A 15,280-nucleotide genomic window follows, 5' to 3' on the forward strand; every position below is an offset into this window, starting at 1 on the left:
CCTGCACCCTTAGATGGCCTTCCCTGGACTTGGGGAATTTGAGGAAATGATGTTCTCTTTCTGTCTTCCTTTGTCCTAAGACTTTAAAGGCATCTGCGTCATTTCCTCCGAGTGGGCCTCCATGCCTGGACCCAGGAAATGCCTTCTTAGTTGACAGCCCTGCTGTGGGTAGTGTTACTCCAGTTCAAATTGGGTGGCGATCACTTCTCTTGGAAATCCCCCTGGAGAAACCCATTCTTGCAGCAAAAGGGTGCCCTCTAGTCATGGCAAGGGTGTCTCTGTGCCGCTTCAGAGTAGACCCCTTTCTGGGAGCCCCATAACCCGCCCTCCCAGCCAAAGCCTCCGTGATCCTCAGGTCGTTCTACCCACAGAGCCCTCAGGTGTTGAAGTTCGTGAGGCTGCCTGCCACCCATCAGTGACACTGCAGGGTGGCTTGTAGAGCGGCTCCTTTATTTTCAACCCATCTGCTGATTAAGATGGGAAAATAGATCCAAACCCTGGTTGGGAAAGATGAGAAGAAGACAAATAGTGTGTTAAGACCAAAACACATATTTATAAAATCTTGATGAGGGAAATTGGTGTGCGTGGCAATTTTTCAACCATTACTCACATCATTAGTAGCAATTAAGCTTTTCAACATTCAGAACCCACAGAGTTCAATCGATAGCTCTGTAAGTACAGTGTGTGATGGGTAGAGGAGAGGGCCAGGAGGACAGGATCCAGAGACAAAAGTTAACTTTGTATGGATTAGAGATTGGCCATAAGTCCACTATAGAAAATCATTACCAATATTAGCAGTGGCCACTTTTAAAGAGAGAAAACAACTTACGCTCAATGACCATTTGTTATCAGAATGTGGAATTCATACTAGGATTGCAGTGCATCTGAATGGCTGAAATAAGAACTTCAGACCCCAAGGGATATCACTGTTCTTTGTACTACTGTTGTCCTCCCTGTCACCATTATCTTCACCATAGGTTTTCATCCAAAGCACAGAAAGTTTTTGCATTTTATTTTTGTTTTCTCTATGTGCCCTGGACATATGTGAAAATTTGAAATTTTTTAATGCTCATAATTTAAGTAGAAAACCCACCCCAAATTATCATTTGTAAGACTAGCACATGTATGTGTATGTGTGAATATATACAAGTGCACACACATGGATCCATGCTTTTTCTTATCTATATGAAGAAAAATTCGATTATTTAAAAATTATTAAATATTAATAGAACTAATGAATTTTATTTCATGAGACACTTTTTTTTACATTAAACTGCATATATTTAAAGTGTACAATTTGATATATATTTTTTTCTTATTAGTAATGTATATATGGCAATCCCAATCTCCCCATTCATCCCCTCCTAAACCCCCTGCCCCCCGCCCCGCCCCTCCCCACCCCGCCCTGCTTTCCCCACTTGGTGTCCATATGTTTGTTCTCTACATCTGTGTCTCTATTTCTGCCTTGCTAACCAGTTGATATGTACCATTTTTCTATATTTTGCATATATATGTTAATATACAATATTTGTTTTTCTGTCTCACTTCACTCCGTATGACAGTCTCTAGGTCCATCCATGTCTCTACAAATGTCCCAGTTTCGTTCCTTTTTACAGCTAAGTAATATTCTATTGTATATATGTACCACATCTTCTTTATCCGTTCATCTGTTGATGGACATTTAGGTTGCTTCCGTGTCCTGGCTATTGTAAATAGTGCTGCAGTGAACATTGGCGTGCATGTGTCTCTTTGAATTATGGAAGAGACACACTTTCATATGAAGCTCTAAAAGTCTTATAATTATAATACCACCTAGTTCTAATTGGTACTGAAACTTTGTACAGTGTACATTTATTTTTGTTCTTTCTTTAGTCTATTAACTATTAACAGTTTGGGTTTTGTATTTTTATTTTTTGTATTGTCTACTTTTATTTTGGAAAAATAAGGATGATTTTACTTAATGGAGAGAAACGCGTAAGGACTTAATTTAGTGAAACACTATATGGAAGATGTTTTCGATATTTTGTTCTATACTAGTAAGTGATACCAAAATTGTGCAGCTTTCGAAGCTTTATATGATTTTTTTATGATATAAATCGTATCTCTTTATACTCATGATAAAGACCAGTACTTGGCGGCTCATTTGCAAAAGCAACCTGCATAGTTTTCACTTGTGGTTTTAAACATAAGCCTAGAAGACAGTCACGCATCGTGGTTCTCCAGTGAGAGAGAATCATGTGTTTACTCCTGTCTTACAACCTCTGTCATTATTATGGCCGTGGCTACCTGGGTTATTTTTTACTTAAAAAGTCATTGCTTGTCACCAACTTCATCACAAACAAGGCCAGGGTTATTTATAACTTGCCCTCCTAAAACAGAGCTCTTGCCTTGTTACCTGGTAAACCTCCAGAATCATTACAATCATGTGTTCCCTGTGTGTTTCCTTGTATAGATGTTGCTTTGGTGCTGTAGTTGCTGGTGCCTGTTATCTGAAAACATGCTCTTCCCTCTGGGGTTACACGTGATCTCTTTCTCCATTTCTGTCTTTATGTCTATGATTCTGGACTCTAGATACGCTACTCTGTTTCTGCCGTAGGGATGGAAACCACAAAACCACAGTAAAAGTCAGGGTTGTCGGTGGGAATACTGTTCCCACGATTTACATTTTTGTGAGATCGTCTTTGAAATCGTGAGTCAGGTTATTTTTGATTCAGGCCAAGTAGAAGACTTGCCAGGACGAACTTTGCTCCTTGCTGCTCTGGGCCCATCATGCACACAGTCTTCTTGAAATCCGTGGCCCAGGCAACTTTCATCCTAAAGATAAGGGTGATTCTTCCCAAGAACCTGCTCTTTTGCATGCTCTGAGAAGAGAAAGAGCATGAAATATTAATAGTAAGGCTGAGGCTTGCATTTCATCAGAGTGAGCAAACAGATTATGTCAGTTTGCTGATTCCAAACTCGTTCTCTCATTCTAAGTTTTCAGATTCCAGCTGATGATAATGTCTTTACTAGGGTTCATTCAGATCCCATCAGATGTGCCCCTGATAAGGCTGGCGGGGAACAAGTATCAGAAAACACACAGTGGAGGAAACAAAAGCCCTTCAACTTTTTTTTTTTTTTTTCCTCCATCGGAATCAAATTTTCAGGCCTCTGGGAGAAACAACTCAAAAATACACCTGAAATTTCTACAAGACCTTGCATTTTCTTTTCACAGCTCCACAAGCAGCGTGTCACAGAACAGCGTGAGCTTGAAAAGCTGGTTACTAAATCCTGCAACAGAATGCCAGGTCTTTCAAGACCGTTTGACACATGTGTGTAGCTTAGACTGAGTGTAAAGGAAAGGAAAATGGGGTTCTTGTTGAAGGCGTATCTCTTCGCTTCACTTTCCCCGTCTGGTGGCCTTTCCCCAGGCTCCGCACCAGTAATAGATCAGCTCAGCGCTTTTCTGGGCCGGCCTCATGGAGGGTCCTAGAAGAAACTGTCTGTCTCCTTAATGTCGTTGATGAACAATGGCTTCGTGCTTTGTTGGCATAAGCAGAACTCACTCGGCAATGTGTTTTCTTTGCTGAAGGCACCACGGGTGTTGTTTGCACGGTGTTGTGGAGTGGGTCTCCAAACGGACATTCATTCCAATGTGTGTGGTTATAAACATCCACTAGTAGAGGCTGGGGTATTGTAAAAGCCTAATCTCTTCACACAGTATTTTTGTATCAGAATATTTTTAATATGCTCACTGACGATGCCCATAGGCTTTGAAATTTTGTCCTGCATATTGCCTCATTATCGCTTACCAACAAATGGGATATGCTAGCTGGGCAGAAAGGGGACAATAAGGTTGCTTTCTTTCTCTTCACACAAAAGCCAACCGGAGGAGCCGGTCTTTAAGGAGAAAGCCCACGTGTTATATTACCATACTCGAAATGAATGCCGAGACTCATATTATGTTAGAAAATGATTATCGAGCCCAAGTCTGGCTTTCAACTCTAGAAGAAAATCAATAACTTGTTTGTAACAGACATTCTTCGTTCGGAATGAGCCTATTGCGTGATGTTGCATAACACAAAGGGGCCGGAGCTCGGCGAGCTCCGAGAAGGATTATTTAAGAGCACATGGCATTGGTGCTATGATCCACCGTCGTCAGGTGTTTTGTAAAGTTAGAGGCAGCTTTGTCTATTTTGAGTGGAGCCACTTTTAAAAGGCCAGCTCTTGAAGGTCAGCTAAAAGCCGTCAGTGAAAAGCTAAAGCAGCCACAGCGCCCAGTACCATATACTCACCCAATATCTGGTTGTGGTCAGAGGCAGCAATGAGTCGGTGACCTGCGGACCAGAGTTTTTAGCCAGGAGGATTGAAAATTTCTCTGTAGCTTTTAATTAACCTAGGTAAAGTGCCATTTCCTAATAACGAAATCTGCTACATTGTATCCTACGGCTAGGCTAAAATAGGTAACTACAAAAAAGATTCACCGGCTTGACCACCCTTCCATTGTGTACCCGTGGACTGTCCCACTGTTGTGAATTACTGAAGCAAATTTTTATGTGTTTTGGCATTTGTTTCTAGACTTCTGAGCAGCCTTACTCCCCTGTAATTGCTGTATATACACAGGATATAAACTGGTGGCAAGTGTCAGTATTTACCAAACCTCACTAGGCAGACTAGAAAGGTGGACCTTTCCATTTTAAACCATTCTAAAGCTGTAATTACAATTGAGGGTGATGGGGTGGTTGGGGCTCACAAGACCAATGAGATGCCTCTTGAGAAACTTGCACTTCAATTTTTTTTTTTTTTTTGGCTGCGTTGAGTCTTAGCTGCTGTGCGTGGGCTTTCTCTAGTAGCAGAGAGCAGGGGCTACTCATTGTGGTGGCTTCTCTTGTTGTGGAGCGTGGGCTCTAGGCGTGTGGGCTTCAGTAGCTGTGGCACATGGGCTCAGTAGTTGTGGCTCGCAGGCTCAGTTGCTCCGAAGCATGTGGAATCTTCCCGGACCAGGGCTTGAATCCGCGTCCCCTGCATTGGCAGCCAGATTCTTAACCACTGTGCCACCAGGGAAGTCCTGCGCTTGATTTTTAAAAAATTCGTGGAAGTTGCAAAATGTTTCTAAGTCAGTCTATAAACATCTGAGTAGTCGCCCGGTCCTGTGAGAGTCGTAATTCCTCTCTTGTGACATATTGCATTCTCCTCCCGCAGCCCAGCTCCAGACCGTCGGCGCAGAGCGGCCGGCACTCCGTGTCGGTGGAGGTGCAGATGCAGCGGCTGCGGCAGGAGGAGCGCGAGAGCTTCCAGCAGGCCCAGCGCCAGTACAGCTCCCTGCCCCGGTAGGCGCACCGCCCTCCCCACCCCGGAATGTCCCCATCCTCCCCTTCCTGGTCCCTTGGGAGATCCCTCCTTTCAGATGCTCTGGCTTCTCCAGTTCCGAGGAACCACGCATAGATGGTGGGAGTCATGGCTCTCTTAGAGCCCGTCGCGTGGCAGGGAGACCGGGAGGAAGGCGTTTCAGGAGATGCTCACCCGACAGGTCCCTCACTGGAAGTGACCTGACCCATGAGGACTGGGCATAGGGATCAGACCTGGGTTTTGGTACAGTAAGTCCCCTACATAAGAACGAGTTCCCTTCCAAGAGTGAGATCGTTAAGTCCTATGTATTCATAAGTCCCACAAAGTTAGCCTAGATACCTAACTAACGCAATAGGCTGTATAGTACTGTACTGTAATTGGTTTATAATATTATTGTTTACTACAGTACTATAGAAAATTGTAGTATATACTATTATGATTTTATAATACAAATAATACCTAAGAAACACAAAAAATAAAGAAAACATTTTTAATCTTATAGTACAGAACCTTGAAAAGTACAGCAGTACAGTACAGAACAACAGCTGGCAGATACAGGGGCTGGAATCTAGCGAACAGGCAAGAAGAGTCACGGACTGGAGGAGGGAGAGGAGGTGGCAGGTGGTGGAGCTGAAGGCTCGTCAGCAACAGGAGGCGGAGGGCGAGCTGCAGTGTCACTCACGCCTGACGCGGATGGCGCAGGTTCTGGTTCTTTCCTGGAACCAGATGCACGTTCGCAGCTTTGAAAGTTCGCAGCTTGAAGGTTCGTATGTAGGGAACTTACTGTATCGGTTCTGCAACTTCTGTGGGGCCAGAGACAGATTCCTCAACTAAGAAATGGAAAGAGAACTTTGACTTTGCTCAGCTCAGGGGGAACTAGGATAAATGATACCGTGTAAATCCAGAGTTCTCTAAAAGGATAGGAGCTAAATGCTTCAGGCATTGTATTGAGGGGTGATCGGTGGTCCCAAACCTGCCTCTCTTGCCTTCCTGCCACCCCTGTTCCTGCTCAGTGTTGAACCTCAGAGAGTCCTGGGATGCCCGCCTGCCTAGCTGATGGCCGAGCCAGAAGGGTTTCCCTGCTGGGCCCCCCATGTGGAAGCCCCTCTGCCCCAGGGTTTCTCTGCCAAAGGCCTGGAAAGCCCTCAGGTAACAGCGCCTGAAGATATTGAAATAATAGCCATTTTCCATCTAAGTATTGTAAATAATGAAAGTATTTAAAAACACTCAGCTTTCCAAACTTCCCCAAATAAGTCACTCCTGTCATCACAATTCTTACAGGCATTTGTATGGAATACGATTTCAAAACCAGGTGACAAAAGCATTTTGGGTAGAAAATAGTCCACTTGCCATGTTTATATCAAGTAGGCCATTTTGAATTTGGGGAGAACAGTGTTGGGGTGAGGCAAATACTTATCTGTAACCTTGACCGACTGATAGAAAAGTGATCTCGATTCTAATAAAGGTGAGTCCCTTTTAATGTTAAATAATCAGTGTCACAGCCCTGAGGGACTTCGTCACACTGACCCAGGTCAGCCACAGCCACGTGGGTGTGGCTGAAGCTCTGTACCAGGAGGGGCCTGCCCCGTGTTGGAACTTGATTCGCTGTTCTTTCTCAATCCGTAAAGCTGTGTCTCCTTTGAGTACTAAAGTATCCTTTCCTTTAAATACGAGCGTAGCTAACAGTTATGTAGCCCACTCTAGGCAAGAGTCATTGACGTTTAGGTCTGGGCGAGACCTTGGAGGGCACGTCTTACAAGGAAACAGCTCAGAGAAATTCAGGAACTCCCCCCAAGGTCACACATCAGAACGTAATTCCTCCAGAATTCAAACCCCAACCAGCCCAACCCTAACCCTAAACCACTGTTTTGTAACGCCCATTGGTACCAAGGGCCTTGGTGCCCACGTTTGGAATGTGAGCAGGTGTAGATGTACAGTTCTGTGCTCTGCTGCCCTTAGCACTCGGGAGAAGGCTACCGCCTGAATCACCCCAGAGCATCAACACTTCAAGGATTACACAAAAAGCCTCTTCTGGTAAGATCCCTTCTTGCAGCCTGTCAGCTTGCGTTCCGTCAGAAAGGCGAGCGTGGTGATGGGGAAGACCTGACAGCCGTGGTGTGGCCCTGGCATTCCGGGCACTCAGGGGCCATCGCACGTCACGGCCCATGTGGATGGCGCTGTCCATGCAGGGGCTGTGATCTTGTCGGCAAAATGTTGGGCTTCCTGTATTTTCGTTGAGTTTGAGAGTGTTTGTTAGAAATGGAGGAGTGTGTGTATGAAGAAGTGAGATGTGAAATGACCAGGACTAGGGAAGGGGGAAGAGGAGGGATGGAGGTGGGATGGGGCCCCAGAGGAGAAACTCTGGGGCCCCATCCTCGGGAAGAGGACCAGACAGAGGCAGGTACGTCCACGGGGTCTCTCCTGCTCACCTTCTAGAGCCGCCCAGTTCTCCACACGGATCCTTTCACCCTGTCGCCCCCCCCTCCATCTCCACTCCTAACTCTGTCCGGCTCTCCCCTCCTCTGTGCTTCCCTCCCTCCTCTCCCCCCAAAGCACAGGTAGAAGCACCTGTAATTCCATGGACCAGAGGCTTGCTGCTGCTGGGACCACTGCTGTCAGTTAGTGTTTCCCTCATAACCAGAACTTTCCCTCTGGTCAGTTGTAGCTCCCTTGCCGTTAGCCATTTTATTTTGTGAGGATAGGAGAAAAGGAGAAATCTTAAAATTAAAGAGCTGTGTGCGTTTAGGTGAGTGGGTCAGGTCGGCCTCTACATCACGTTGACTTCTTTGAGAGAGTACAGGTGGGGGAGGTAATTTGCATGTAACTTATAGTCAGCCCTCTGTATCCATGGTTCCATCCGTGGCGCCTCTGTATCCGTGGATTCGACCAACCACCGGCCGTGTCCTCCTGAGGTATTTGCTATTGGAACATATCCATGTATAAGTGGATCTGTGCAGCTGAAACCCACGCAGTTCAAGGATCAACTGTAATTCCTCCACGTGCATCTCTGAGCAAGGAAATTAGGAACTCAGGGCCTTACACACAGCTTGGTTCCTTGCAGAGAACCTCACTCAGCCAGAGGCTGGAGGTCAGAGGCGGGCTGTGACCTGTATGAGATGCAGGCGAGTGCCCGTTTCTGACATGTGATCTTCTTCAAAGACACTTGACCTCAACTCTTCGGACGTGGACAATTAGCGGAGTTTGGTCTAAACAAATTGCTATGGCATTTGGTACCAAAAAGATTTCACACACACACACAAAGAGTTCAGTTGCAAAGTGGAGCATGAAAGAAAGCAAATGGTCATGGCTTTGTATCAGGCACGCTAGGTGAGGTGGTTTGAATTAGAGGGATGTATATGCACCAGAGGGGTTTGTAAATTCTCACCATGATTAAGGAAACCTATAAGCAAAATTCAGGTTACATGGTGAAATGTCAGCAAGAAACACTAGCCAGGTGGTAACATGAGATCGGGAGTTTGGGGGGGTGGGAGGGACCTCAGTGGCCCCACACTTAATTCTCAATCAGATGAGGATTTCTTTTTTATTTTATTTTTTTATTCCTAAGTTAGTTTTCTTTTTTTTACCTTTTACTTTCTTTTTTTAAATCCTTTTTAAAATTCCTAGCTTAGGGACTTCCTTGGCAGTCCAGTGGTTAAGACTTCGCCTTCCAGTGCAAGGGGTGCGAGTTCGATCCCTATTCAGGGAGCTAAGATCCCACGTGCCTCGTGGCCAAAAAAACCAAAACCTAAAACAGAAGCAATATTGTAACAAATTCAATAAAGACTTTAAAAGTGATCCACATTAAAAAAAAAATTCTTAAAAAAATAAAACAAAATAAAATAAAATTCCTAGCTTAGTTCCTTAATATCCAAAAGGCAGCTCTAAATCTGAACAGAAGTGTGTTGGGCCATAGTTACTGACAGGAAAACATATTCAGGATCCTTCATTGAATGTTTTTCTTTATTCTCTTTCCCCCTGTCTCTCTGTTTCCTCTCCATCTTTCCTCCTGCTGTTGGTGGCTTGTCCCTCATCCATCTTGCTTCCTGGCTGTGTCTCCATGCCCTGACTCGGTCTCTTCCCCCCACCGCACCCCCGCCCGAGGCCCATTTATTACATCTCTCCGCTGCTTGACACCTTATCAGCCATGGTCTGTCTGTCTTCATCCCTCTGTGTCCTCCCCAGCAAAGTGACTGACGGCTTTCCTCAGGCGCTGCGGCTTTGCTGGGCGTCCTCCACGTGACGGTGGTCTTCAGGAATAACCACGAAGAGTCAGTTATTGCTGCACCAGGGTCTGTGCTTGGGGTGGACTCAGGCGTGTCCAGCGAGCTCATTCCAGGACCCAGCAAACCTGTGCTGGTTGTCAAGAAATTCATTGGAAGGAATGATGCTCTGTGGCAGCTGTGGTTATTCATGGCCTTTGAGCAGCCCTGGGAGAGTGGAAAGCTTGCTTCTGAGTCTAACTCTGGAACGTTTGTGAGTTGCTGCACTGAGTGAGGGTTCTCCAGTTAGTCTTTGGTGCCTTTCTCTGCTCCCCTGATCTCTACCACCCCTTCAGACAAAGGACAGAAAGCTAATCTTTTTATTTTTTTTCCCTTGGTCAGAAAGACGCCCCCCCCCACCCCAAAACCTAGAGCCTAATCATTGGAGGCAAAGTCACTTGAAAGTCACCCATTAGTCAACCGTGTACTATATGCCACACTTTTGTGAGCATTTTACGTCTGTGATTTCATTTATTTCTCCCCATAGCCCTGTGAGATTAGAGATTATGCCTGTTTCACAGGGGATGCACCTTGGGCCCAGGGACGATAAGCGACCCAGGCTCACACAGCTGCACATGAAGACTCAGGGTTGGATCTGTGTCTAAGGGATGCCCAGCCTCTCCTGCCGTGCCCCGTGACTGCGTGCCTCGTCTTACAGTGAAGGAAACTCTTACTCTCTGCTACTTTCTCGTGTTTCTCTACCACCTGCTTATTTCTTGTCCTCTTCTTTAATCAAGAGCGTGTTGATACACTAGCTTCCTTTCCAAGGAAGCATGTGTATACGTGTGTCCATGCGTCCATGTGTACATATCTGTGTATGTACTTCCCCCACATGTCTTACTTCTAACCTCAGGGAGGTATTCTTCCTTCTCTCTAAACTGCTTAATTTGAAGAAAATTCTAGCTACAAGACATTCTTTCTTCCACATCGTCATAATTTCCACCCTGAGCAAACTATTAGTGAATTCTCCATGTGTTTGAATACAAAAAGACTCTGTCTTCCTGGACTGATTCAACATTCATCTTCTAGTACATGACCACGTGGAGCAAAGCCTCAGGCTCTGTGGAGCTGGGGATGGGGATGGACAGGGCTAGTGGGTCCCCGAGGGCTAAGGATGAAGGAGCCTATTTCCGGTTATCCTTAAATTGATAACTAACCCTTGAAGGAATCCCATGTTGCTATAACATCAGTAACAAGTTTGTTGTTTTAATTAAAGTTTCATGATAAATGTCAAATCCCTTGGTTTCATGCTGGCACTTTCCATCATTCATGGCTCTGAGCAGATTAATTTATGACTCTTTAAGTGAAGATAATCAGTGCTTTAGGCAAGTAAACTATTCCATCAAATCTAAGGATGCTCGCTTGGGCCAATTGTACGCACGGCCCGATTCCCATTAAAAGGATGGTTATACTGTAGACTGTTCAATTAATCAGAATCGCATCCAGGGATGATTCTGGTCATTCGTTCAGCTTCCTTATGGAGCATACCCTTGACTACACTTTAGCCCATATGGAAAATGGGCACATTTCATCCCAAACCATATTGATGGCACTTCCAAATGTTCAGAAATGCAAATGACTTCATTCCTGTGGGAGACCCAGTGCTGCGCAGACCTTATTTTTCCTCTACCAGAGCCGTTTTGAACATTCTGTCATGTTGTGTGTGTGGATGTGAAAGGCTGAACATTACGTACTGTCAGCGAATGATTTTCTTATTGATAAATGGAGCAATATATTTTGTTTTATGACTCAATTCTCGCTCCCTCTCTTCCATTTTCAAGGCAAAAAATTTAGGGCATATCTTCCTTTCTGGCACAAAATTGTTTTACTTTATCATAGCCAATCTTATTGTAAATTCATAAAAGCATCTAGAGACTCGATAGTAAATTAAAGATGTTTCAAAACAATAATGTTTCCTGAAAATGACGTGCAACTTTATTGCAAGAAGGGATAAGAAGTTGAAATTTCTCTAGGACTCTGATTTATTTCCCCATCCTGGGGTGACAGAAAATGAGTTGAGTAAGTTACCGTGGCCTTGGGTAGGGATACCGTGGGCAGGAAAACAGTGCTTACTCCACACACATCCAGTTTCTGCAATCTTGATGAGCGTGTATTCCGAAGGGTGTCAGTTGCTGACATATACAACTCGAAAGCCAGGGCTTTAAGGGACTGCCTGTTGCATTTTTAATCATAAAGGAGTCTAGACTTAAATCTTTCATAACTCATATCGTAATCCATTACATGTACTTCATATTAGCTAGCATCTCTGGCATGATGGTGGCAGCTGTGTAAAATACTTGTTTGGCTTGTTTAGAATTGAATTGTAACGTTCTGAAGCGAGCAATTATTGCTGGTGTAGAAGCTGCCAAATTGCTAATACCCCTACACAGTATCCTGCCAATGAGTCTAAATTGCAGGAGATACTGTTACCCTAAGCAGAACAGACAGCACCACCCAGGCACAGAAGCAGGACCCTGTTTCAGAGTAGCTGCGGAATCTGTTAGCTGTCTCTCCTGTGTAGCCATTGTTCATACAGACTAGTCTCAGACTTGAGCTTGTCAGGGACAGTCCTGTGTTCATCCTCCAGCCCCATCACAGTGTCTGGCACATGACTGGAACCAAATACAGTAAGCCCCCTACATACAAACGAGTCCCATTCTGAGAGCACGTTCATTAAGTCCAATTTGTCCGTAAGTCCAACAAAGTCAGCCTAGGTACCCAACTAACACAATCGGCTATGTAGTACTGTACTGTAATAGGTTTCTGATACTTTCCACAGACATAATACATAACAAACAAACACAAAAAATAGAGAAAACATGTTTAATCTTACAGTACGGAGCCTTGAAAAGTACAGCAGTACCAGCTACATCACTGCTGCTTTTACACTTGCTTCCAGACATCCTGGGCTTGAAATGAAGATACTGTGCTGCTGTAGTCTATACAGTACTCTACAATGAAGTGCACAAAAGCACAACCGCTTGTAGAGGATGCACGCATGTGACAATGTACATCAGACATGTGAACTAACTTTTGTGATTGGACATGCGAACACACATTCGTATGTTTGAAAGTTCGCAACTTGAAGGTTCGTATGTAGGGGACTTACTGTAATGTTTGCTGAGTACAGAAATGCTATTCTGGCTCACCCCTGCTCCTCACTCCTTCCCTCCATCCCCTTCCTTCCCCTTTTCCCAATCATCACACTGACCTTTGGGCTTTGCTTTCTAGGCAAAGCAGGAAAAACGCCAGCTCCGTCTCCCAGGATTCTTGGGAGCAGAACTACTCCCCCGGGGAAGGCTTCCAGAGTGCCAAGGAGAACCCCAGGTATTCCAGCTACCAAGGCTCCCGGAACGGCTACCTGGGTGGGCACGGCTTCAATGCCAGGGTCATGCTAGAGACCCAGGAGCTCCTCCGCCAGGAGCAGAGGCGGAAAGAGCAGCAGATGAAGAAGCAGCCCCCTCCCCCCGAGGGGCTCAACAACTATGACTCGTATAAGAAGGTCCAGGACCCCAGTCACATCCCCCCCAAGGGGCCCTTCCGGCAGGACGTGCCCCCCTCCCCTTCTCAGGTCGCCAGGCTGAACAGACTCCAGACTCCTGAGAAAGGAAGACCCTTCTATTCCTGAGCAGGAGGAGAGCGGACGCTTCGTGTCATGCAATAAAAGGACATTTTCCTACGAAGACTTGTATTTTGGGAGTTTTTTTAAAACCTCGGTGGTACTATGGAATATTTCTGTTGCTGGTATCAGTGCCTTTAAGCAGTGTGGGCAATTCGATGGAAGGCCTTAATGTCTTTGCCACTGTGTCCCAAGTGTCTATTTCATGGAAGAATTTCCCACCATCTGACAATCACCTGTTCGAGGCATCATACGCTCTGCATCTCTCGGGTACCAGGAATCTGGCCCAGCCCGGGAGATGTCGTGGCTTCACGTTACCGCCCCGTACACCTTGTGGCAACGGATTACCCTGAAGTCAAGGGTGATGTTGATCCCTCTTTTTACCCTTTAAGTTTTTTAGGTGAGGCGACATCTCCATCTCTGGTGGATGAAAGTAGGTGACAGACACCAGAAATTGGGGCTCTGTGGTACTTCCAGGCACAGTCATTTTGAATTCATTGTAACCAGTGTGGTCTCCCTTTTCTTTCTCAGCTCCTTGTAACAAGAAAGTTCCTTCATGTAAAAGCAGCTAAGCCATATTCCAACACTGTTTGGTTATCAGGGGCGTCCTTTTGTAACTGCCTTATAACTCAGTGTTACCAATAAAGTGATCGTTCTGTCTGCGTTTGTAAATACCCTGCTTGGTCCTGTTCCTCACACATGTGTTGAGTCACCACGGCTCTGTGCGGGGAACAGAGAAGATGGGCATCAGCCCTGGTGGGGAAGGGGGCCGCCCACCCACCAGCCTGGTGTGTGTCGTGACGTAGGGGGTGGCAGCTAAAGAAAGAATTCTCCCAGGATGAGCGTCTGTCCCCGTACCTCCCAGTCATCCTTTTTAAATTAGTTTTTGTTTGATGAGTTGGCAGGAAGGGCACAGCATGGGACACAGATCCGTCAGACACTCATTTTGGGATTCCAACCCCTCGCCTGCTTTCTCTGGTTTTTAAGAGCCGGTTGGAATTGATGTTTGTGTGTTCATCCACCTGCTGTCTCGCTGCCTGGTGATGCCATCCAGGCTTCTAGGTAGTTCTGCCATGAAACAGAAAAGGTAGATAAGAAGAAAGCCATTCCACATCCCACAGAACATTCTGGTGTCCCCAAACAGCGATAACAAAAGATGGCGGTCGTGTCGAAATGTTAACGTACGTGTGGGTCACGAGGACCCGGGTTGCTCCTGAGTTTCCATCTTCTCATCTGTTGGTCTGAACATCCTATTGTCAGCCGTGGCTGGATTGCTAAAGTGCCTGCGAATCCCAACGTGAAAAAAATTTGAGATGAAAGTTCAGCATACTGTGTGTTAACAAAAAAGAAAAAAAAAAAGACAGGTACTGATATGCCTTTTTTTTTTTTTTTTTACTGGCACATTGTATTTTTGTGTCCACTTGTTTTTAGAAAACGTGTGAGGGGTCCATCCCCGTCCCTGTGTCTCTTTTGCATTTCTGTGTAATGGTTCTGTTTGTTCACGGAACGTAGCGATGTTGAAATGATGTGACCTCTGATGACAGTGGCTCTTCCTCACAGCCTCCCCTGTGCTGTGAGAAACAGCTTCCCCTGTACATACAAGACTTCTAATAAAAGGCATATTTCTCCCTGTTCTCTGTGTGTCTGTAATATTCCTGTGAAAACTCTCCTTAGCTGGGTTTTTTTTTTTTTAAGTCATTAGCAGGTGTAATTTTTTCCCCATATTTAGAGAAAGTTGAAAGTTTCCTCATTGCTGTCTGTGCAAACACGGAAATGGGTGATTGTTTATTTGAACACCTGAGGAGAGAGGGGACAGGAAAGAGGGAAGGACCTAATTATTGAGTCCACTGGAAGGCCCAGGCTACCCAGAGCAGCTGCGAAATTCTGAATGGAAGGAGCCGATACACTAGAATAAATAAAAGAATAATTATACAGAGAGAGATGTAGTATTTCCATCGTTCCCCTTTGCTCTGTGGACCATTTCAACAGGCTGAATGTTCTGACTGAGTCCTAGCCGTGTGTACCTGGAGCCCAGAGAGAAGTCTAAATTCGAGCCCACTTCCAAACTAGCCTG

The 15,280-nt window shown here is 45.4% G+C and overlaps 1 protein-coding gene across 20 annotated transcripts in view; it reads left to right on the plus strand.

The window, feature by feature from the left end:
• Positions 1-14,832, plus strand: part of PARD3 (par-3 family cell polarity regulator) — a 608,396-nt gene extending 593,564 nt beyond the window's left edge. For all 20 annotated transcript variants that reach the window (XM_057730270.1, XM_057730268.1, XM_057730263.1 and 17 more), the window contains 2 exons: positions 5,182-5,309; positions 12,819-14,832. In XM_057730270.1, the coding sequence (XP_057586253.1) occupies positions 5,182-5,309; positions 12,819-13,215 (525 nt within the window). In that variant the 3' untranslated portion in view covers positions 13,216-14,832. The remainder of the gene's footprint in view (positions 1-5,181; positions 5,310-12,818) is intronic.
• Positions 14,833-15,280: the final 448 nt, after the last annotated feature.

Source organism: Hippopotamus amphibius, chromosome 4, assembly GCF_030028045.1.
Source record: "Hippopotamus amphibius kiboko isolate mHipAmp2 chromosome 4, mHipAmp2.hap2, whole genome shotgun sequence".
Taxonomy (NCBI): domain Eukaryota; kingdom Metazoa; phylum Chordata; class Mammalia; order Artiodactyla; family Hippopotamidae; genus Hippopotamus; species Hippopotamus amphibius.